The 24629-nt window shown below is 39.7% G+C and overlaps 1 protein-coding gene across 1 annotated transcript in view; it reads left to right on the top strand.

Annotated features, from left to right (window-relative positions):
- Window positions 1-24629, top strand: part of ITGA8 (integrin subunit alpha 8) — a 194498-nt gene that overhangs the window by 51438 nt on the left and 118431 nt on the right. Inside the window, exons 11-13 of the mRNA XM_052651025.1 lie at window positions 890-942; window positions 5949-6154; window positions 8446-8637. Of these exons, the coding sequence (XP_052506985.1) occupies window positions 890-942; window positions 5949-6154; window positions 8446-8637 (451 nt within the window). The remainder of the gene's footprint in view (window positions 1-889; window positions 943-5948; window positions 6155-8445; window positions 8638-24629) is intronic.

Below are 24629 nucleotides of genomic sequence, written 5' to 3'. Positions count from 1 at the left end.
ACCCTGAGTTACACCTGGTCAGACAGTGCAGAAACAAGAATGAACAACACAGGCCAAGATCTCTGCCTTCCATGGAGCACACTTTACAGTAGACTATAGGCTGGTTAGATTTGGAGGTGATCAGAGGCCACATAAGCTAAGGTGTTGGACGGCAGATGTGGGAATGAAAAACCCTGGCAGGCAAAAACTATCGGCCAAATCTGAAAAGATTATAAATCTTGAAAGCGTAGGTTGAAAAACAAAAATATAAGAGCTAGAACGTGGAGAGATTAGGTATACTGGTCACACTCACAAATGACTTAGAAACCTTAACAGATGATAAACTCAGTTTGAATTGATACTGAGACATGGTTTAGCCACAAATGAAAACCTTTTTATGCTTCAGTGGTACAAAGAGACCAAAGCAGAGTGTCTGTCCTTCTTAACCTCTGTCAGTGTGCTCATGAGGGGTCATCTTTTCTTTAGTATCACATATCTGTAAGCAAGATGGTGGGCTGCAATCATTTTCATGTGAGATTTCATATGGAAATGGAATTAGATTTATTCTGTGATGTTCAAGATTGCAGAACTAGGCAGGAGGATTGAGGACTAGATATTATAGAAGGACCAGTTTTAGCAAAAAGTGTTCTAAAAGTTGTATCTGAAAATTGAATGGATTGATTGTTGAACATCTCCAGAGGTTGTCCGAGCAGATGTCTGGGCTGTTGTGAGGAGCATTCATTATGCGTTAGGTCAGGGGTTAAACTAAATGACTCTAAGACTCTGTCCATGTCTAAGGGTCTATGAATTTAAATGCAAAAAATGTGCTGCAATGTGGCTAATCTTTCAGGGAAAATTGAGAGATGACTTTTTGAACACAAAATATGTTATTTATGGTTTTTCTTTGCAGATGGCATCTTATTTTGGATATACAGTTGCAGTATCAGATGTTAACAATGACGGGTAAGTTTATAAGAACTTCCTCACTCACTGAATATTATAGTCATCCTTAAAGATGTTATACTTTTTTATTCATGAAATACATCCTTCTATATTTCCTCAACAAAATAGAGGCTCTCTTGTTTTGTTTTGTTTTGTTTTTTAGTTCAGGGCAAGAGGATATAACTACTGAAGAACTCTCTATCATCCTTTTTAATGTCTTTGCCACATCTGCACTTCTAAGAAAACACTATTTTACTTAGTTTTATCTTTAATTTCATGAATTGAATAGTCCTTGGCCATTTGAAATCCATAGCCACTGAGGAATTTGCTCATCTCTCTTTTTAGCACATGATTTATTCATAAAATATTTGCATATAAATAGTTTCTCCTGTTATTGCATACTAGAGACATCCATGCAGAAGGTAAAATAATAATGTTATTTTTTCAGATTATGGCAGAAAATTACAATTGAACTTGGATCAAACAGCATGATAAATTATGGTTGTGTTTAAGTCATTACTTCAAAGAAACTTATTATTAAGCATCTCTCTGATCCACTAAAAGCACCTGACAGATTGAACAAATGATTAAATAAGAAAACCAATAAACTGAGATGAACTGATTACCCATCCAACATGTATTGTTGGAGCACCTACTATATACCAGACATAGTTCTTGGGTGCTCAGAATGTAGCGATGAATAAGGAAGAATAGGGCTCTGCTTTCATGGAGCTTACATTTTCATAAGAAGCACAGCTCTGAAAAATCTTATCTGTGTTCCCAGATCTGGGTTAAGCACTTTAGATACATCATTGATAGACATTAGCTATGACCTCAATATAGCTAGAAATGAACTTTATTTGTTACGTGATGGCGTATGATTGGAGATAAGTTTGGTAACTTTTGTATCTTTTGGAAAATATCTTTTTATTATTCTTTCATTCAACATATATCTGTTGAGCATCCTTTTAACACCGGCTCTGTTCTAGCACTTAAACCTTTGTTTAAGTCTTTACTCTGTTTTGGCTTTGATGAGAATCTGTTTATTAAATGTGCATTTTATTAGTTTCCATTATTTTTATAAAGAAATTCAGACTTCTACTTTACAAAAATATAAAATCATAATTTCAGTTATTTTCACCCAAAGAACTTTTATATTGTCCTTAATGATGCTAAAAAAAAATCGGTTATCAATGGTTTTTATTGTCATGGCCTATAAGAAAAATCAGTTTGTTGGATTATATTAAAACTAGGCATACTAGGTTGCTGTATTTCACTGTCATTAGTTTAACTCATAAATAATTTTAGAGAATCTATAATTCCTACAATTTTTTAAATTCACAAAACCCTTTCTAGCTTTCCCAGCATTTATCAGTGATTAAGGAATGATAAGTGAACATTATTTAGCAGAGTTCAATACTAGAATTGAAATTTAATTCTTATTCTTTACCCGATCTCTAGTTTTCCCAAATCTTTCAAGTCCTGGACCCAAGTGAATGTTGTGCAGTGACTCAGACTAGGGTTAAGAACATCACCAAGCTAATTGATCATTCACGGTTCAGAAGTTAGGACCCAGGTTCTGTGGGATTGAAGCAGACTTTCCTTTCTCCATCTGAGGGATAATTAAGTACTGGTGTATGTGAGATCACCTAGTAAACACGTCATCCTATCTCTCTACTATGCAACAAAAGCAAAGTCCCTACAAATGCTTCAAAACCCACCACTGGGGAAAAAAGGTGGTGTCATTAACTAATGTAACCAAATTAATAAACTGGTGAGGATTTCCCCAGTATCTTTATTTAAAGAAACACCCAGGTATCAGAAGTGGGCTTCAAAAATTTAGACTAAACAGCTGTGTGCATGCTGACTGGTCATTGATAGGGTCAAGCCTGGGACTGTTTTGAAAATATTCACAAGCTGCTGAAATTAATTTCAGTTTAGTTATCTTAAAACAGCCAGAGCAATGAAGTCTTTCTGTGTAAACTCTGTTAGGAATTTCTGGACAAACTTAACAACAAAGGGAGATAGTATTTTCCTCTTGAACTTAAGCAGATCTGTTTTTTATTTTCTTATGGCTTTTTGACCCTTTTAGTATTTATACTATTTCAGAAATTCACAGAAATACAATTTAATCCATTGGATTGTTCTAGCCTCAGCAGATCTCAAAGGAACTAAATTTAGAGATTCTTAGCAGTTGGTTAACTTGAGAGCACTTTAGAGAAAATTTATTTGAAAGGAAGCAGCTTTGAGTAACTCTGTTTTGGTCAGATTTAGTCTAAGTGGATTCTGTCATAGAGGAGAAATCGTTATGATGTGATTAAGTAGAAAATCTAGAAAATTAAAGTATAAAGAAGCTGCAGATTAAATTGATTTCTGTAATATAATTGATAAGCCATATTAGTTTTTGCCTGTCATAAAATAATTATATTGATATCAATTCTAATATAAAGCCTCCTAACCTGCCTTCTCTTAATAAATAACTACATTCTGAAAATCAGTCTTGGGTATTAGCATACACTAAGAACTGTTGAGAAAGAAGAAGAAATGGAAAATTTTATGGGTTAAAGTTAAATCAACATATTAAATACTACTTGGCTGTAGAAAACTTAAATTCAGATTCTTCATAATGAATATTCTCGTTGATGGGTTCCCTCATCCCCCACCTCTCTCAGTATATTTATGCTTTTCTCTTCAGAAAAAATATTTATAATGTTTTGTCTCTAACAACACATGAAAGGATGAGAACCTGTGCCTTACATTATATTATTAGAGTGGACATAATACTTTTTTAGACATAAAAAAGAGACACAAATAAATACATAGAAACTGAAAGAAAACTATGCTCAAATATTAGACAATTCAGATAAGCTGAAGTTGAGTGTATATATCCTACTTTCATACCTTAGATCTCATCCAAACCTCCAACATGACCCAAGCAGAGAAGGTGGGTTTTAGTGAAAACCTCATCATAAATAGTATTTCTTCATCATTGTTCTTTTTGAGATTAAGTAATATTATATGTATATTATATATTTTTAGAATAGTACCCAGCTGTTATACAACTGCTTTTTCAGAAGTTCAGTGAAAAGCATCCTTACTACTAAATATTGTTAAACTTTAAACTTGAATTGAGTCTATTCAAAAAAAGGATTTGAAAAATAAATTTTGAAATAGGCTAATAGCATGCATGGCCTACTGCAATAGTTTTTCAGTGGCTTTTTGGCCTGTGGGTTCATAATTAGAAATACATTTGACATTGCAACCTAGAATACACACACAACTGAAACAAAAGGTTTCATGGAACACTATTTACTCTATTATGTGCAATGCATTCACTCATATTTTCTATTCTATTTCATTTTTCAAAATTGCTTGTCAAGACCATTAAATTGATTTCACAATTCACTAATGAGTTGTAAATCAAGATTTTAAAACACCAGCCTAAACAATAATATATACTGTGACAGTTAAGTAGTATTATTGCTAACATAAAATAATATTGACACTAAGTGCAAAATATTCTACAAGGCACATTGAACCAATTGAATCCAAGACAGTTATTGTCTCTCAGCTTTATGAGAACACAATTATAAATTGAGAACAAATGTCTTTCTCCTTTTTGGCGTTTAGAACATTTTAGACGACTTACACTTAAATATCTAGGGAACTGTATCTCTATGAAAATAAATCAATGGTGTCATAATCCTCCAAGAATCCAAAGATCACATGGATGTGCTAATCTTTCACAATGACAGGTCGAATAATTTTGCATTTCTAGAACTCCCCAGTGTTGGTGGTGAGAAACACAGTGAGGCAATGTACCAGTCCCCTGCCATGTCTCTGTCCTCAGGGACCAATTGTATGGCTTTGTTCCTTCTTTGGAGAACGGGAAAATGGTCCCCATCAATCTCTGCACTAGAGAACCAGGGGATTTAGATGTCTTTGAACTACAAGGCTGCAGCACACACAATTAGGTGTTTAACAACTACCTCTTCATCCCGGCAATAATAATAACAGAAATTTTAAAAATAAATAAATAAGAAAATAAAGATTTTCCTCCAAGGAAAATCCTGAGGCATGGAACAACCCCAATCCCTACCTCCCTCTTGGCCCAGACTATGGAAGCAGTGAGCAAATGCATTTGGAATATTTTTAAGAAAATATTTTACCTAGTGGCTTAGTTGGTAAAGAATCCACCTGCAGTGTAGGAGATACAGGTTCGATCCCTGGCAAAGGGAAATGGCAACCCACTGGGAAGATCCCCTGGAAAAGGAAAATGGCAACCCACTCCACTATTCTTGCCTGGGAAATCCCATGGACAGAGAAGCCTGCCAGGCTATACTCCACAGGGTTACAAGAGTCAGACACGACTGAGAAACTAAACAACCACCACCAGCAGCAATCAATTGCTATTTCTTTCTTGAAACGTAATCAGTCTGAAAAATTATCTCCTAGTTTTCTGTGATAATATCTACTTTCACAAAGAAAAAGCCTAAATCTACATTTGGGAGGAAAATTTTGTTTTCTGCCTTTCTAGCCAGTATGAGAACCTTCTCCGGCCTGTTTTATTTAAATGAAGTGCCAAAAGAAAAGAGGAGGATAGGCTTTATTTTAAACCCTATCACTGCAAGAAAACTTCATAATATAAATGTACAATTAAATAAATTGTGGACAAATTCTCATCCATGTTTTCAAAAACCTAGTTACGTCTTTCTGATATGTTTTACTTGTGTAAGTACGTTTCCTGGAAATAGGCTAAGAAGCTGAAAAGAGTGAAATATCTGTGGTTTTCTTAAAGTAGTCATTTTTAACATAGTTTGAAAGGTTCAGTGTGATAATTCAGCAACTCTTATTTTCTTACGGCATTCTATTCTGAAGACATAACAAAGCAATGAAAGAAAAATGATGACTGTAAAATGTCTCCTGGAAAAGGAAATAAACCAGTGGAAATGTCCCCATCTCGTTGATTAGAAGTCTACCCAAAAGCAGCTCATGTCTGTGCTGTTCTCACTCTCTGTTCCCTGCAGGATGGATGACATACTGATTGGGGCACCTCTCTTTATGGAACGTGAATTTGAGAGCAGCCCCAGAGAGGTAGGGCAAGTTTATCTGTATCTGCAAGAGAGCGCCCTCGTCTTCAGAGACCCGCAGGTGCTTGCAGGCACCGAGGTTTTCGGGAGATTCGGCAGTGCTGTGGCACATTTAGGAGACCTGAACCAAGATGGATACAATGGTAATTTACACCACTGCATGGGAATTACTTATGCGCCATAAGATCATGTTACTGTTACATGAAGTAAGCAACAGATTTCACGGTGCTGTATGTGAAACAGTTCTTATGATTGGTCTTTAATAAATTATCTAAAATTCCAAGGTAATTTAAGCTTTATTTAGTTTGGGCTAATATAGATGTTGGGGCTTCCCAGATGGCACAGTGGTAAAGAATCCACCTGCCAATGCAGGAGATGCAAGAGATGTGGGTTTGATCCCTGTGTCAGGAAGATCCTCTGGAGGGGAGATGGCAACCCAATCCAGTATTCTGGCCTGGAAAATTCCATGGACAAAGGAGCCTGCCCCAGGGATCAAACTTAGAATGCCTTCTAAGTACCCTCTCCTCAGTAAAACATGACAGCTCACACAAAACTTTGCATACATTTTCAGGACCTTTAAATTAAGGACCAAGGCATAATGGGTTTCTTGACATTCAAGGGAGTAACAGGGTTTTGCTCCAACAAAAGAGCTTAGGGAGTATTCTCATCAAATCAAAGTATTCATTAATACCTTTGGCACATGGTCATGTACTTTTATGATTTCTTTGAAAAACATGTCTCAGCAATGTATGGTAACTTTTAAAGCACCATAAAACATAAAGGCATATTAAAAACTCATGGTTCCAGGGAACTTTTTTTTAAAAGAAGACAAGTTCATCTTCAACTGATTTGTTGCTTTCAAAAACTGCCCTATTCCTGAACACCACATGAAATAAATAATGCTAAATTATTGGTGGAATCATCTTTTTCATTATCTTCTCTTTTGTCTTTTCTCTTAAACCTTTAACGATACTTTTAAGAGCTAAGAGAGACATTCATAATGACCTAAAAGGGGTTCTGCCTCTCTGAGCTTTGGTATCTTTAAAATGATGCCAAAATGGGATGAAACCAGGGGACAGATGTCAACTCATGGACTCAGAGGATATGAGAAAAGTACCCCTTTCCAACTACCATTTGAGAATATATTTATTTTCTGCAACAGGCTGAGTTTTTTGAGAGTTTATCCTTACCTGTTAAGTGAAAGTGGATTTATGATCCTTGTTATATAGTAAAAATCAATTTACAATTTATTTAGCCTTATCAGACTTACTTAGGAACAAAAATAAACAGACGAATGACAAAATGAGGACACACAGTGATGCCCATGGCACAGAATTGTTCTGTTATTGTGTTATTGGTGCTCTCTTTCATGTAAACCTAAGTAGTTAGATGCAGTGTTTGGAACAATCCTGTTGAACACAATAGGATTTTCAGTTAGTTAGGTGCATTGTTTAGAACAATCCTGTTGAACACAGAAGGTCATTTTCATTTAGTGCTAAGTTTAGTTGGAGACAGTCAATAGGGCTCTTTCCCAGTTTCTCAGAGGCCTTGACTATGAAATGAATCTTGCCTACATCATGGGATGATGTCATCATTCAAGAATATAATCTTTGTGAAAAAATATGTTTATTTCTTTTAACAAGAAACTCTTAAGTACCCTGCAAATGTTCCTCAACTGGTCCATCCAGCCCAGTGCTCTGACCCAACTCTTCCCCATCCCTTACGAAGTTTCCACGTAGACCACCCTCTGGCTGCTCTTCAGGAGGGCCAAGCTCCTTGCATCCCTGGGCCTTTATACAGTCTTCCCTTCTTCTTGGACTGCTTTTCCTTCTGATTCCACATGGTTCGTTTCATCTTGTCCCCAGACTTCTGTTTCTAGGTCGACCTTACAGACACCTTGTCTGAACACTTCATCTAAAATAAGAATCCAGTCACTCTCCATCACATCAGTATTTTTAAGATCGTCACTTTTCAATCTTTCCTTGATTCTTTGTGTGTGTGTGTGTGTGTGTGTGTGTGTGTGTGTTTGTGTGTGTATGTGTGCTTTCAACCATGCTGCACAGCAAATGGGATCTTAGTTTCCCAAACAGGGATTGAACCCGTGCCCCATACACTGGAAGCACAGAGTCTTAACCACTGGAAGGGCAGGGAAGTCCCCCCCTGATTATTTCTTTGTTCAAACTGTCTATTCCCTGCACTAGAATATAAACTTTTAAAAATCAGTGTCTGGTTCACCATTGAATCCACTGTACCCAACACATAGTAGGCACTTGGTAAATATTTTTTGGATGGATGAAAGGCAATGGATAATTTCCTCTTGCTGTAGTCCTACACATTTTTCTGGAAAACAGAAGAAGCCCTTTGGATTGTTGCTGTTTGAACTTAATTCTCTAACATTCTTCTTTAATGAGAAATGATGTGTCTCTGTCTGCAGACGTTGCCATTGGTGCACCCTTTGCAGGCAAGGATCAAAGAGGCAAAGTGCTCATTTACAACGGGAACAAGAATGGCTTAAACACCAAGCCTTCCCAGATTCTGCAAGGAGTATGGGCCTCCCAGGCTGTCCCTTCTGGATTCGGCTTTACTTTAAGAGGAGATTCAGACATAGACAAGAATGATTACCCAGGTAAGTTTTTCTTCCTTTTTGCATGAGAAAGTCTGCTTCCTAGAAAGGACCATTCTCTGGACCACATAGTATGTTTAAGCAGCTCTCTTGTGCAGCCTGAGCTTGCCCATGGCACAGGTTCTTTGGGTACGATTCTAGAGCAACGTTCAGGAGAGTCTGAAGACAGACAAAACAAACACTCCTTTTCCTGTCAAGAGATGATGTTAAGAAAGCAAGTTGGCTTTAAAAAAACCTTCATTGCACATAAAACTTTTCAACTTTGTAGCAAAAATTTTTATTTGAAACCCCAAAGTAATCTGGTCTCCATCTACCAAGACAGCTTACGTTAGAGTTCTTTTTAGAGTGATTTATTTTAACCCTATAATTCCCTGTTGAGCTCATAGTTCCTATGAATTGACTTATGAACCTCAACATTTCTATCCTAAAACTCATGGTTTGGGAGCATAAATATTTTCCACCCATGGGGGGTTGTCCAAAGATAGATTGTTTTAAAGCAAAGCAAAAGAAACTGGTTCTTTATACAGATGGTAAACAATTCTTGATTGCCTAATTCATTGTGAGGATTCATCAAGAATCCATGTAGCACAGCAAGATAACTCATGTTTTATGCATGCTGTCAGAGAGTACGGATTTGTCTTAAAGGATGGTTTCAGTAATCAGGGTTATTAGCAGAGAACATTAGACTTCTTGGTTTTGTGGTTCAGTTCTGCGCCAAAGAACTGATGCTTTTGAACTGTGGTGTTGGAGAAGACTCTTGAGAGTCCCTTGGACTGCAAGGAGATCCAACCAGTCCATTCTAAAGGAGATCAGCCCTGGGTGTTCTTTGGAAGGAATGATGATGCTAAAGCTGAAACTCCAGTACTTTGGCCACCTCATGCGAAGAGTTGACTCATTGGAAAAGACTCTGATGATGGGAAGGATTGGGGGCAGGAGGAGAAGGGGGCGACAGAGGATGAGATGGCTGGATGGCATCACCGACTCGATGGATGTAAGTCTGAGTGAACTCCAGGAGTTGGTGATGGACAGGGAGGCCTGGCGTGCTGCGATTCATGGAGTTGCAAAGAGTCGGACATGACTGAGCGACTGAACTGAACTGAACTGAACTTTCCCTTTTGTGTTGGTTATTTCAAGATGGTTTCAACAAATACTTAGAGATCATTAATAGTTTACTGACAGTTTTGACCATTTATTGAGACCTTATCTCTTTCCATCACTTCTGTCCTCATTGAGTATTTTCCATATGTAGAGCTTTTTTCTGGCTTGGGGCAACATTCCAAGAAACTGGTTGCTGAAATATACATTACTAATTTTAATCCTTCTACTTTCTTCTCCCCTCTGGATTGGGCAGAAAGGATACTACAACAAATTCTTATAAATTTGCCAGAAATGTTTCATGGCACTAACATAAACATTGTAGTGGGCTCATAGCAGATGTAGAATTATATTGTATATGAATGTGTTCTAGCTGAGGCAATTTCAAGAGCATCTAGTGAAATTTACTTTCTTAGGTTTTACTATACTAGTCTAATCAATGATGGTTAGGTTTTCTTTGGGGGAGGGGAGTCTCATAAATACTTTATTTTAAATAATCCCCAAATTAGATTCCCTATGTGATTTCTTCCCAAACTATGTCATCTCTTAATTGCATCTTTTTTTCATCCCTTCTTAACAATCAGCAAATGGTCATTTGAGGCCATTTACTGGTCAGTAACTTTGTCCACTGAGACTGATTCACTTCACAGTGATTAATGATATTAATGCAGTGTATCCATCTGTCTATAAGCAAATATCCTGTACTAAGACAGGATGCTGCTTAGGTGGATTCTTAACCTTAAGATAGTCTTGAGGGTTTCAGAGTTCATCGGTACATCTCAGTTAGTAGACCCGAGTTCTGGCCCCAGTTCTCTCTCAGCTATAGATGGCTTGCTTATGCTTCATTATCTTGTAACATTTTCCTTCATCCTCATCCTCTTGCAAACATCCTCTCACAAAATGAATGCCATTCAAAGAAGCCTTTTTGTCTTAACACCACGTCCCCAGGGACCTAATGAGAGGAAAACTGCCTTATAGGCAGGTGACTAGATCCTATTAGCTAGTGCAGCAGATTGGAAATTTGCAGGCATATTTCAGGAATCAAACATGGAACTTTCCTCATTTTTCTATAAGCGAATGCCCTTTAATCCTCAAGCCTCCATTCCCACTATGGTATTGGAAAACCTCAATCTTGCAGTCACATCTAGATTCAGACTTAATATCCCTTGGGTAAATATGTGTTTGGATTCAAGACTCTCTCTTTCCTCCCTCTGCAGCAACTCAGCCAAGGAATGGAACACCAAAGGTGGGGAGCCTTTTGTCCCGGGATGGAGAAAGGGGTTCCTGGACCGAGGACATAGCCTGCAGTTGTTGGCCTCTGGCTGAAGAATGGCCCAGTCTCTCAGTGTTTGACATGTTGCTCAAGCTTCAGTAATTAATCCAGTGGTTTGCGCAGTGGCTGCTGCTCAAAAGTTCCATGTGTCCTGGTTCCTCCTTGTCCTATTTTGGCCTCTTCTGGTTCCCCCTCAGCAGGTGCTTCTGTGCCACCACTGGGACTCATAGGTCAGGGTCTTCAGGTCTCAGAAATCGCCTTTAAGCTTATTCTTCCTTTGGCCATTGCTAATTTTCCACCCAAGCATCTGTTACTCCAGCACCTAAGAGGGCTGCAATCTTCTTGGGTTTTGCTTGAGAAGTATTGTAGCAAAAACCCTCTTTTCCCCCAAAAGGTTACTGGGTGGCATGCTTCCTAGACTCTGTAGTTCACTTTGCAAACTCTGTGTTCTCCCTCTCCATGATCTGTCTTGTGATTTTCCAAACCAGTCAGTCTTTTCGGGAAATTATAAAGAAATGCAGTTTTCTTTCCCTCTGGGGTCTTGCTCCTTCACATCAAAAGAAATCTGTCTTCAGATCATTGTCCCTTCTATGAGCTTCAAAATCCATTTGACAAATTGAATTTCTTCTCCTAGGGTGTATCTCCTCGTACCTGCTAAACAGTGGTTCTCAATCTTGGCTACACATTAGGATCCTCTGGGGAAATTTTAAAAGTCCTTATACTCAGGTCACCCTGTAGAGCAGTTAATTCAGAGTCTCCAGGGAGTGGAACTCAGACCACGATCATGTGTTTAAGTGACCTGGGTCTTTCTAGTGTACAACCAGGCAGGGAACTAATGATCTTAAGCAAGATTCCCCCACTTTAATGAACATTTGGATCACCTGGGCATCTTGTTCAAATGCAGATCCTGATTCAGTAGGTCAAGTGGGTGAGAGAGACTCCTCATTTTCAGCACGTTCCCTGGTGACACCCTCACTGGTGACACTGCTGGTCTTCACACCACATCCCGAGTAGCAGATTCTGAAACAGTATGACACCAGTTACCTGTTGTGCCTGTTACAAGCGTGCGTGCTGTTGCCTTCATCGTGCCCAACTCTTTGTGACCCCCTGGGCCACAGCTTGCCGGGTTCCTCTAGCCATGGGATTCTGCAGCTGAATGCATTGCACCGTTCAGATGTCTTGACTTCCTGGGTCTGGAATGGGGTTCAGGGATTTGTGCTTTTACCCAGGACTGTACTTTGAGAAATGCTGCTCAGGAGTGCCTTTTTCCCATGCTCACAATAGAGGGATGTGAATCCTAACCCTAACCTACTAGCTGAGCTCCAGCATTTTATTTACTCTTCACTCGGCCGTCAAACCAACCTGAGCCTCTTTTCTGTGGATCGCCTCTGAGTGGTGATGCCAGAGGCATCTGTGGTCATTCAGAAAATATGTACTCGTATTTACTGTGGGCTAGACGCTGTGCTCTGCAGATTTGGGGGAGGGGTACTGTGCAAGGAAAGACAGACAGTTAATCATAACTAAGTGGTGGCTCAGCTGGTAAGAATCCACCTGCAATGCAGAAGACCCCAGTTTGATTCCTGGGTCAGGAAGATCCGCTGGAGAAAGGATAAACATCTGAGGATATTAAGGAAATCCCACCGAAACTATTTCTTGCAACGGTCAACATTTCCTGGAAGTAATCTGTGCATTTAAAACAATGTCTCACTACTTTTCATTTAAAATATATGGTCACATTTGTTAGGAACTGACCCACTTAACCTGCCTTAAGCCATAAAACGAGCTGTTTATATTAAGGCTACAGAAATAACTCAAGGGAACCTAAGGACAAGGATTCTGCCCAGACGTTGGAAGGGGCTGATTGGGATCCAAGCCTGTCAGGACTTTCTCCGGTCTCCCTCTCTGCGCATCTGTTCTGCTCTCCAGCATACTGTATTTCTGTGAGCACCAAGTGGTGCTTTGGTGCCAGAATTTGCATGTTGTAGTTGTGCTAACCCGCAGAGACTGTCTGTAATTTACCTCAGTCCCAAGTCCTGGGGAAGGAAATCTCATAGACTCTGAGGCAAATGGTGACGTTTTCCAAAGAAAGTCAGAGTTGACTTGGGGATTGTGCAAGCATCAAAATAGGTAACCATTATGACTCCCCAATAAAGTAAAACAGAATACCCCCAAGATATCAGTGTTGTGTCAAGAAAGGAAAGTGCTTTAAAAGAAAAAAAATATTTTAAAATGAAGGAATAAAAATTATTTTTAAACTGCTCATCAAAATTTTTGTATTTGTCCCTTTAGTTCAAGGTCTAAATGGAAAATAAGTGAGAAATTCTGTCCTTCATTTAGAAAATATGTACTCGTATTTACTGTGGGCTAGACACTGTGCTCTGCAGATTTGGGGGAGGGGTACTGTGCAAGGAAAGACAGACAGTTAATCATAACTAAGTGGTGGCTCAGCTGGTAAGAATCCACCTGCAATGCAGAAGACCCCAGTTTGATTCCTGGGTCAGGAAGATCCGCTGGAGAAAGGATAAGCTACCCACTCCAGTATTCTTTGGCTTCCGTTGTGGCTCAGCTGGTAAAGAATCCACCTTCAATATGGGAAATCTGAGTTCAATCCCTGGGTTGGGAAAATCCCCTGGAGAAGGAAAAGGCTACCCACTCCAGTACTCTGGCCTGGAGAATTCCATGGAATTGTACAATCCATGGGGTCACAAAAGACTCAGACACGACTGAGCGACTTTCACTCACTCACCCACTCACATGGCTATTTCATCCCCCAGACTGATTAAAAATCAGATCACTTAGTACCTTGAAATAATCAAAACCATAGACATGCAAAGGTGGTTTCAGTGACATCTGTCTGCAAGTTATAGATATTCTGTGTTTGGGCAGGACCAGACACTTAGTCTTCTTGTCTTAGGGAAAAAAAGAATGCTGGCAACAATCAGGCATGGCCCAGTTATGTTGCTAACATTATTACAATTACAGTCAGTGTTACTCCTGATAATTAAGAGCCCAAACCATGCCAGCCACTGCATAGATAAATATAGTTCATATATTAAGATAAATATAGTTCATATTCCTTGGAATATTATTTCTGAATCTCTCTCCTCTGTATACCTGGCTTCAGTCTCTGGGTTGGGAAGATCCCCTGGAGAAGGGAACAGTTACCCACTCCAGTATTCTTGTCTGGAAAATCCCATGGACAGAGGAGCCTGGCAGGCTACAGTCCATGGGGTTGCAAAGAGTCAAACGTGACTGAGTGACTTTCAGTTTCACCTTCCCACTTATATGTGTATATACGTATGTGTGTGTGTGTGTGTGTGTGTGTGTGTGTGTGTGTGTGTGTGTATACACATATAGCAGGAGAGTGCATGGGGTAAAGTTGGATGACACTACTCCCTTTGGGAAAACATCAAACCAATATCAACACAACCATGTTAAAATTGGCAAAATGGCTGTGAAGGGGAAGGGAAATCGGACTGTCTGGGTTCAGATTGCCGTGTGTCACTGATAAACTGTGTGATAATGGAAAGTTGATTGATTTCTCTGAGCTTCCATTTGCTCAGTCTCTCAGCTGAGTCTGACTCTTTGTGTCCCCTTGGACTATAGTAGCCCACCAGGCTCCTCTGTCCCTGGGATTTCCCAGGCAAGAATACTGGAGCAGGTTGCCATTTCCTTCTCCACGGGATCTTCTTGACCAAGGGATAGAACCCACTTCTTCTGCATTGCAGGCAAATTCTTTACCACTGTGCCACCTAGGAAGCCTCCTTATCTGGTATTATGGGGCCAATAATACCAACTTCACTGGGCTGTATGTGCTCTCACTTTCTAGGTTGGGAGAGGAATTTCATAAAATGTTGTAAAATGGCTTAGAGTAGGAATGATGACTCGTCTGACTAACATAATCAAAGCTACTGTACTTCCAGACATGGACCACATAAGACACTGAAATACTGCATTCTAGGATTCTAGAGATGGACAGTATAGGTTTGAAACTTGGTTCTGCTATCTTCTAGCTATATAAGAATAAGACAATTCCTTACCCTCTCTGAACTTGAATTTCCTTATCTGTAAACTCAAATAGTAGTATTTGGTATAAGGATGAAATGAGATCATCTATGGCAAATAGGTTGGGGAAACAGTGGAAACAGTGGCTGACTTTATTTGGGGGGCACCAAAATCACTGCAGATGGTAATTGCAGCCATGAAATTAAAAGACTCTTACTCCTTGGAAGGAAATTATGACCAACCTAGACAGCATATTAAAAAGCAGAGACATTACTTTGCCAAGAAAGGTCCGTCTAGTCAAGGCTGTGGTTTTTCCAGTAGTTATGTATGGATGTGAGAATTGGACTATAAAGAAAGCTGAGTGCAGAAGAATTGATGCTTTTGAACTGTGGTGTTAAGAAGACTCTTGAGAGTCCCTTAGACTTCAAGAAGCTCCAACCAGTCCATCCTATAGGAGATCAGTCCTGACTGTTCATTGGAAGGACTGATGCTGAAGCTGAAACTCCAATACTTTGGCCACCTGATGTGAAGAGCTGATTCATTTGAAAAGACCCTGATGCTGGGAAAGATTGAGGGCAGGAGAAGGGGATGACAGAGGATGAGATGGTTGGATGGCATCACCGACTCAATGGACATGAGTTTGGGTAAACTCTGGCAGTTGGTGATGGACAGGGAGGGCTGGCATCCATGGGGTTGCAAAGAGTCAGACACGACTAAGGGACTGAAATGAACTGATGTAATATTAAATGAAGTTTAAATTACTATGAGATTATATAGAGCATAGTTTAATAAACAGTAGCTTTCAATCATATCTTTAAAACAATGCAATATTTTGGATATATTCTTTTTAATTAATTTTTACAGGAGTACAGTTGCTTTACAATGTTGTGTTAGTTTCTGCTGTACAGCAAAGTGAATCAGTCATACGTGTACATACATCCCTCCTTTTTTGGGGTTTCCTTCCCATTTAGGTCACCACAGAGCACTGAATAGGGTTCCCTGTGCCATACAGCTTCTCGTTAGTAATCTGTCTTATATGTGTTAATAGTATCAGTAGTGGATAAATATCAGTCCCAATCTCCCAATTCATCCCACTCCCCTGGAGGTAGTCTTTTTTTTACACACATTAGCTGATATTATTTTCTTTTGCTTGTTCAATGCCCACGGTTTATTTTGCTTGTTCAATGTCCATGGTCCCCAGTCTTAACTTGCACTACTTCATTTGCTTCCCCTGCCCCTGACAAACAGGAATATGAGAACAAGAACATAGTTACTGGGACTCTGCCAAGTTGAGAACCATATATCAAATTCCTGTTACGGCAGACTGGATGGGAGGGGAGTTTGTAGGAGAATGGATACATATATATGTATGGCCGAGTCACTCTGCTGACCACCTAGACTATTATAACATTGTTAACTGGCCATGTGCATGCATGCTAAGTTGCTGCTGTTGTGTCTAGCTCTTTGCGACCCTATGGACTGTAGCCTGCCAGGCTCTTCTGTCCATGGAATTCTCCAGACAAAAATACTGGAGTGGGTTGCCATGTCCTCGTCCAAGGGATCTTCCCAGCACAGGGATTGAACCCACCTCTCTTATATATCCAGCATTGTCAATATCTATTGGGGTTGAACTGGGGTGATGATAACGGCAACCAAAAGGAAGGAACTGAGGGAATCGTGTAAAGAAAATGGGCAAGACTCAATAAAGACTGGCTCTGATGGAACATAGAGGCGGTGAGGGTGAATAAGCAGTGATGTTAAAGATGACTCTGGGGACTTCCCTGCTGGTCCAGTGGCTAAGGATGTGCTCCCAAAGCAGGCGTCCTGGTCGGGGAACTAGAGCCCACATGCAGCAGCTGAGTTTACGTGCTGCAACTAAAGATCCCACACGACACAAGTAAGAGCCAGCACAGCCAAATAAATAAATATATTTTTTAAAAATATATTTATAAAAAGATGACCCTGGAATTTTGATCCAGTGCACCTGAGAAAAGTAGAGTATAATAGATCAGCCTGGAGAGATTCAGCTAAAGAGACATAGAAGTTCTACTCTAGAAATATTTGGAATAATCTTCCTAACATCTTGCCTAACCACACAGTATTTTTTAAGACGTCTTCCAATAAATATTGTTATCGCATACATACATAAATAATAGTCCTAAGTACTTTCATTTCTGGTGCCCAAATTCTCTTTTTGGAAAAAGAAAATGCAAATTTGTTCAGGTATCTATGTTGGTGCTTTTTAAAACTCAAGTTGACCAGAGGAGTATCTTGTATACATTATTTGAGTGATAGCATTTCAGAGAAGATAGCTGTGGTAGTGAAGAATCTCTAAAATTCAGTGATCTGGTCTAATCCCATTAAACTTGATTGTATAACAAGGCCATCTGGTAGATGCATAGTCCAGACTCTGTAGGGTGGAAAAGGTTTTGTTGAGAAATAGAAATCTTACCGGCAATAAAAACTGAAGGTAAACATGGGCTGAGTGCCAAGACTATCATTGTCTTGCTCTGGCCCCTAATACACATGATTATATCATGGAGCCATCTCAGACAATTATACCAAATGACATAAAATGACCTATCATATTTCATATTTTAACGAATGCTGTGTGTGTGTGTGTGTGTGTGTGTGTGAGAATGTGAGCAAACACCCAAGCAAACTTACATGCAAGAAGAAATGAAAGGATGGCTTTAACCAAAGGGAATAATGAATTTTAATCAAACCCTGAGCTCCTTGAAATTGATTTGTAGTTTGAACTAAATTCAATCTTACAAAGTTTATTTTTACTTCTCAAAGTGCTACTCAAGGTTTTATGAAAAGCAAAACATTGTGTTCTTCTTGAGCAAGATTTGCATAATTTCATTATAACTATATTAGATATTAGAATATTATATTTCTTGTAAAATAGCTTATAAATTTAGATTAAATTTAATTAATTAAATCAAGTGAAAGTACTTGGATTTCAATCCAGCAGTGTAGACATAAAACTGAATAGACAGATGAAAGACGAGTTCTAGAAAAAAGACTTTAGTAACTCAGTGCCTCTGGGTCTTACTCTCCACACCTGAAAGTGATGTGGAATGCTTATCCAAGGGTCTTTTTAAACTCTAAAATCTGATTCTGTAATCCGAGGGCTAGACTTACTGACTTCCAGATTTCGCTGTAATATTGAGTAGATTATTAAGGACCCATCTTTGAAAAAATCATTTAATAAAATCATACAAGATTTTTCCTTAACTTTTTCTTAAAAATAATTTTTGACTAGCAGACAAGTTGAAAAAATAGTAGAGTCCTTCACTCAGCTTCCCTTCATATTAGCATCTTGTATAACTATCAAGATGTGATCACCTAGAGCCAGACATCGAGAAGCCTGGCGGGTTACGGTCCATGGGGTCACAAAGAATTGGACATAACTGAAGTGACTTAACACACATCTAACTATAGTTGACACTTTTGAAAAGTATGACTAGACATTTTGAAGAATGTCCTTGAATTTAAGTTTGCTTGATGTTTGCTCATTAGATTGAGGTTCTGTATTTTTAGCAAATGTGCATGTGTGTGTGTGTGTGTGTGTGTGTGTGTGTGTGTGTGTGTGTGTGTGATGCATGCGCATGCTCAGTCATATCCGACTCTTTGCAACTCCATGGACTGTAGCCTGCCAGGTGCCTCTGTCCATGGAATTTTCTGTGAGAATACTGGAGTGGGCTGCCATTTCCTCCTCCAGGGGATCTTCCTGACCTAGGGATCAAACCCACGTCTCTTACATTTCCTGCATTGGCAGGTGGATTCTTCACCACTGAACCACCTGGGAAGCCCATTTTTGGAAAGAATACCACAAAAATGTGATGCCCTTCCCAGTGTATCCCAGCAGAAGGCACACGATGTCTGTTGTCCTTTTGCACTCTGACCACTTGTTTGCAGTGATGTCTATCAACCAGGTTTCCCACTGTACAGTTACTGTTTTTCCCTTTGCATAATAATTACTTTTGGAGAAATACCATGAGACTATGCAAATATCCTATTTTTCATCGTACATTTGCCCACTAATCTTAGCATTCATTGCTGATGCTTGCCTACAACCATTACTATTATTGCATTGTGATTTTCTGTTTCCATCATACCTTCTACACTTATTAATTGAAATTCTAATATAATAAAAAGATTTCTTTTGTTTATTCCATTTTTAAAATATCTGTGTTAACTTGTGTATATTTTATTTCATGGGCTATAATCCATTACTGTATTTATTTTTGTTGCTTGAATTGTCCTATATTTGGCCATTAGTAATTCCATCCAGTTGGTTCCTGTGTTCTTCACCATTTCCCATTCTTTTATGAGCATCTTCCTTACTTTCTGATAACATAAGATACTGCAAGCTCATTTTTCATTTTCCCTGGAATCAACCATTCTTCAAAGAGCTCTAGTTCTTTTGTATTGAAGAACGGTATCTAGAAACCAAGGTCTGGATACTAGGTGTTCTTATGGCTTAGGGTGTCAAGATAAGACTTGTAATGCACTGAATGCTATAGATTGCCATATTCCCATACATTATACTAAATTTCAAACCATGAATATTAACTTGAAATCAACAACTTACATTTTTATTTTTCAACCTGTATCTTGTAAGTTAGCATTTTTGCATTTGTCAACAACAGGTATTTTGGCAATGTTAATATTATTCAGCTAATGTTGAGAACAGCTACTAGTTTTCATTTTAAATATGATAATAGAATATTTTCTGATTGTGTGGTGGCTCAGAGGTAAAGAATCCATCTGCTAATACAGAGATGCAAAAGCCATGGCTTTTTTAATATTGCTTTTTAGTATGTTCTGTAATTCCTCTGATAGCCAGGCATGATGTACTGGGTAAAAGGAACTGCTGTAAATAGACCTATACTAATATGGTGGTAGGTTTTGGCCGGGAGTTGGGGCAGGTGATGTTTTATGTGATTAGATCTCATTCTTTTTTCCTGTATCATTTTTAACTAAAGTTTTTCAAAATAATTTGTAGATGTTATAATACTTTATTATTTTTTTTTTATTGGGGTATAATTGTTTTAAAATGCTGTGCTAGGTTCTGCTGCACAATGAAGTGAATCAGCTATACGTATATACACATACATCTCATCCCTCTTCCCAACATCTACTGAACCACCAAAAAAGCAAGAGAGTTCCAGAAAAACATCTATTTCTGCTTTATTGACTATGCCAAAGCCTTTGACTGTGTGGATCACAAGAAACTGTGGAAAATTCTGAAAGAGATGGGAATACCAGACCACCTGACCTGCCTCTTGAGAAACCTATATGCAGGTCAGGAAGCAACAGTTAGAACTGGACATGGAACAACAGACTGGTTCCAAATAGGAAAAGGAGTACATCAAGGCTGTATATTGTCACCCTGCTTATTTAACTTATATGCAGAGTACATCATGAGAAACATTGGGCTGAAAGAAGCACAAGCTGGACTCAAGATTGCTGGGAGAAATGTCAATAACCTCAGATATGCAGATGACACCACCCTTATGGCAGAAAGTGAAGAGGAACTAAAAAGCCTCTTGATGAAAGTAAAAGAGGAGAGTCAAAAACTTGGCTTAAAGCTCAACATTCAGAAAACAAAGATCATGGCATCCGGTCCCATCACTTCATGGCAAATAGATAGGGAAACAGTGGCTGACTTTATTTTGGGGGGCTCCAAAATCACTGCAGATGGTGATTGCAGCCATGAAATTAAAAGATGCTTACTCCTTGGAAGGAAAATTATGACTAACCTAGACAGCATATTAAAAAGCAGAGACATCATTTTGTCAGCAAAGGCTCGTCTAGTCAAGGTTATGGTTTTTCCAGTAGTCACATATGGATGTGAGAGTTGGACTCTAATTAAAGCTGAATACAGAAGTATTGATGCTTTTGAACTGTGGTGTTGGATAAGACTCTTGAGAGTCCCTTGGACTGCAAGGAGATCCAACCAGTCCATCCTATAGGAGATCAGTCCTGGGTGTTCACTGGAAGGACTGATATTGAAGCTGGAACTCTAGTACTTTGGCCACCTGATGTGAAGAGCTGATTCATTTGAAAAGACCCTGATGCTAGGAAAGATTGAAGGCAGGAGGAGCAGGGGATGACAGAAGATGAGATGGTTGGATGGCATCACCGACTCAATGGACATGAGTTTGGGTAAACTCTGAGAGTTGGTGATGGACAGAGAGGCCTGGTGTGCTGTGGTTCATGGGGTCGCAAAGAGTCGAACACGACTGAGTGACTGAACTGAACAGCCCTCTTGGACCTCCCTCCCACCGAGCCCTTATCCAGCCACTCTAGGTCAGCACAGAGTGCTGAGCTGAGCTCCCTGCACTATACATCAGATTCCCACGAGCTGTCTGAGCTCTCAGTCTTTTAATGAGCCCATTCTTCTAGACTGTGAGCTTCACATATGCTTCTGAGTTGAGACAGGATGGCTAAAGTGGGCTGAAGTTGGGTATTTCCCTTCCTCCAGGTTAGACTCTGATAATACCCCAGTTATCTCTGGTTGACTACCTTCTCCGGGCAGACCTTTTTAGGGAGAATAGAGTGCTCCGGTATATTTCTAATTGGTTTCTTCTCTCCTCCCCTCTGCCAGAGGCAGGAGGAAACTGTTTTCTGATGTTCACTGTGGAGATACTGGAGAAAAAAACTCAAACATGGCCCTGCCTCCACCCCTTAGTGACTGGACCTCTGGAGGGTTTAATTCTCAGTGTTGTCCACCCTGAGTTGCCTGCACTTCACCAATACAGTCTGGGTTTCCCTGCCCCCTGCTCTGGTTCCCATGGAGGCTGCTGCTCTGAGAAGTTGTGTCTCTCTGCATTTGCCTGAGAGTCTCTCCAATGTGGAGGCAGCACTGTGCCCTGTGACCTCACTGCTCTTATGGATCTAAGAAGAGTTGTTGATTTTTCAGTTTGTTCAGCATTTTACTTGCTCAGATTTAGCGGTGACTTCCAAGCTTTTTACATGCTAGACCAGAAACCAAAAGCTGGACAGTTTAAATCCCAACTGACTACTTTCCAAGCATTCAATTGTAGGAGCTGGCTTCTTTCTGAAACCCAAGGCACCATTAATAAGGCAGGATATCATGTATCCTTGATCTTTGTCGTAAGTGTTTAGTTAATAAAAACTCTGTGGCCAGCCATGGCTCCTTTTTTTAAGAGGGGTGGGGTGAGTGGGAGTGAGTTCTCCTGTAGTTAGAATCTCTCCTTATTTCTGACTTTCCAGTGTCTGTTCTTCACATAAGTCATTTTTAAATTTATGAATATATGATTTAAAAACTGTAGTTTAGTGTCATTCACTGAAGCATCCCTTCTATCTTTGCACATCCTGGATATCTTCCCGGGAGTTCACTTCCCACTTAGGAACCCAGTTCAAATGTCACTTTCTCGGAAACCCTCTCCTGACTCTTGTCCTTCCTCTAAAAACACTTCTCTCAGATTGAAATGACTCCAGTACTCCTGCCTGGAAAATCCCATGAATGGAGGAGCCTGGTAGGCTGCAGTCCATGGGGTTGCTGAGGGTCAGACACAACTGAGCGACTTCACTTTCACTTTTCACTTTCATGCATTGGAGAAGGAAATGGAAACCCACTCCATGTTCTTGCCTGGAGAATCCCAGGGATGGGGGAGGCTTGGTGGGCTGCCGTCTATGGGGTCACACAGAGTTGGATATGACTGAAGTGACTTAGCAGCAGCAGCAGCAGATTGAAATGACACATTTTTTGTGGTCTTTTGATAAATGCCTCTTTTGCCCCTTGAGACTGTCCCCTTTATTAGTTGAGGGCAAGCCCTGGATTTAACTTTTCTTGTTATGGAAGCCTAGTACCCCAAGCGTGGCTGGCACTGGAGGCAGCTAGTAAATGTTTGTTCAATGAATGAATGAATATGTGAATAAATGAATGAATAAACCCGTTTCCTCATAGCCATATACATTGACATATAAACTCTTCCCTCATCTCTTTACCTGGCAACTATCTTATAACTCTAAGTCCAGTGAGCTATCTTATTCTTGTGTAAAATAAGAATAGATGTGGACAGAAAGACAATTACCATATGATATCACTTATATCTGGAATCTAAAATATGACACAAATGAAGTTATCTATGAAACAGAAACAGACTCACAGAGATAGAGAATGGAGTTGTGGTTGCCAAGGGGGAGAGGGATGGGGGAAGGATGGACTGGGAGTTTGGGATTAGCAGATGCGAACTATTATATATAGGATGGATAAACAACAGGCGGTTTAGTGTACAACAGAGGGAACTACATTCAGTATCCTGTGATTAAACCATAATAGAAAGAATACGAAAAAAGAATGTTTATATCTGTTTAGCTAAATCACTTCCTTGGGCTTCCCAGGTGGCTCAGTGATAAAGAATCCACCTGCCAATGCAAGAGACATGGGTTCAGTCCCTTAGTTGGGAAGATCCCCTGGAGAAGGAAATAGCAACCCACTCCAGTATTCTTGCCTGGGAAATCCCATGAACAGAGGAGCCTGGCGGGCTACAATCCATGGGGTGGCAAAGGAGTCTGACATGACTTAGCAGCCAAACAACAGAAATTAATGCAATATTGTTAATCAGCTATACTTCAATAAAATTTAAAAAATAGATATGGAAGTCAAGATGGTGATGATCCTTTAAATAAACTTGGGCTTCTTCTCCTACGATTATGGGAGGTGCCACTCAAGATGGTGCACTTATTCTTGGCAAGCAGAACCCTTGACCTTAATTCCATAAGTCCTGAGCATTTCAGTGCCAGATTTCTAGACCAAGAGAACCAGTAGCCAGCTTGATAGAAATAGCACCAATAATATATGGGAGTCAGGGGGCCCATATTCTCATTTCTTCACCCATCATTTTCAGCTCTGTAACCCTGCATGTAACATTTATATCTCTGAACTTAGCTTCTCTAGCCTTAAAAGGAGGGTCATCAGAGCAATGCCCTATGGCTCAAGATTGTTGTGAAGACAACTTGCAAACCATAAAGAACTCTACACAGTCAATATACGTTATTTCTTAACCTCACCCACTAAAGAGAGGTGAGAGGGACCCGGAAGAAGCTCTAATGCCGAGATTCAGATGCTCTAATGCTTTGCACCAGACCTAGCCCTGTGCCTTAAGGCAATGACTCAGGTAACATTCCTAGAGCTTCCTTCCTATGAGAGGAGGGCCAGTGATTTCCAAGATAACTAACACAGCAGCAAAATCCTCTCTAGTATTTCCAGTCTGCAAGCCCTGCAATTTCCAGGCTGCAAGGGGCTTCCCTTCTAATCTCTAGAACCAGAGAAGCTCCTCACACTCTTCTTTCTGTATATGGCCATCATATTTTATTTTTTGCTCACAGTTTTCTGGGGTGACACTAGTAATAGCCACTTTCCTAAAAACTATCAACCTTAACAGAGTTTCATGACAGCTTGAGTGTGCAACAGAATGCGTGGGGCCCGGCCAGCACTTTGGCTAAACTGTGATTAGGTGGAGCTCATTTGAGGGGTGATCAGCCCCTCTCATCTCCAGCTTTCTTCTCTTTCTATCCTTAACAGCTCCTCTACATCAGCTGCAGAAGCTGACACTATTTCCTCTTCTCAAATGGGCAGTGG

This window comes from Budorcas taxicolor, chromosome 13 (genome assembly GCF_023091745.1).
Source record: "Budorcas taxicolor isolate Tak-1 chromosome 13, Takin1.1, whole genome shotgun sequence".
Lineage (NCBI taxonomy): Eukaryota > Metazoa > Chordata > Mammalia > Artiodactyla > Bovidae > Budorcas > Budorcas taxicolor.
The sequence above is the reverse complement of the archived record's forward strand: the minus strand, read 5'-3'. Positions and strand labels throughout refer to the sequence as shown.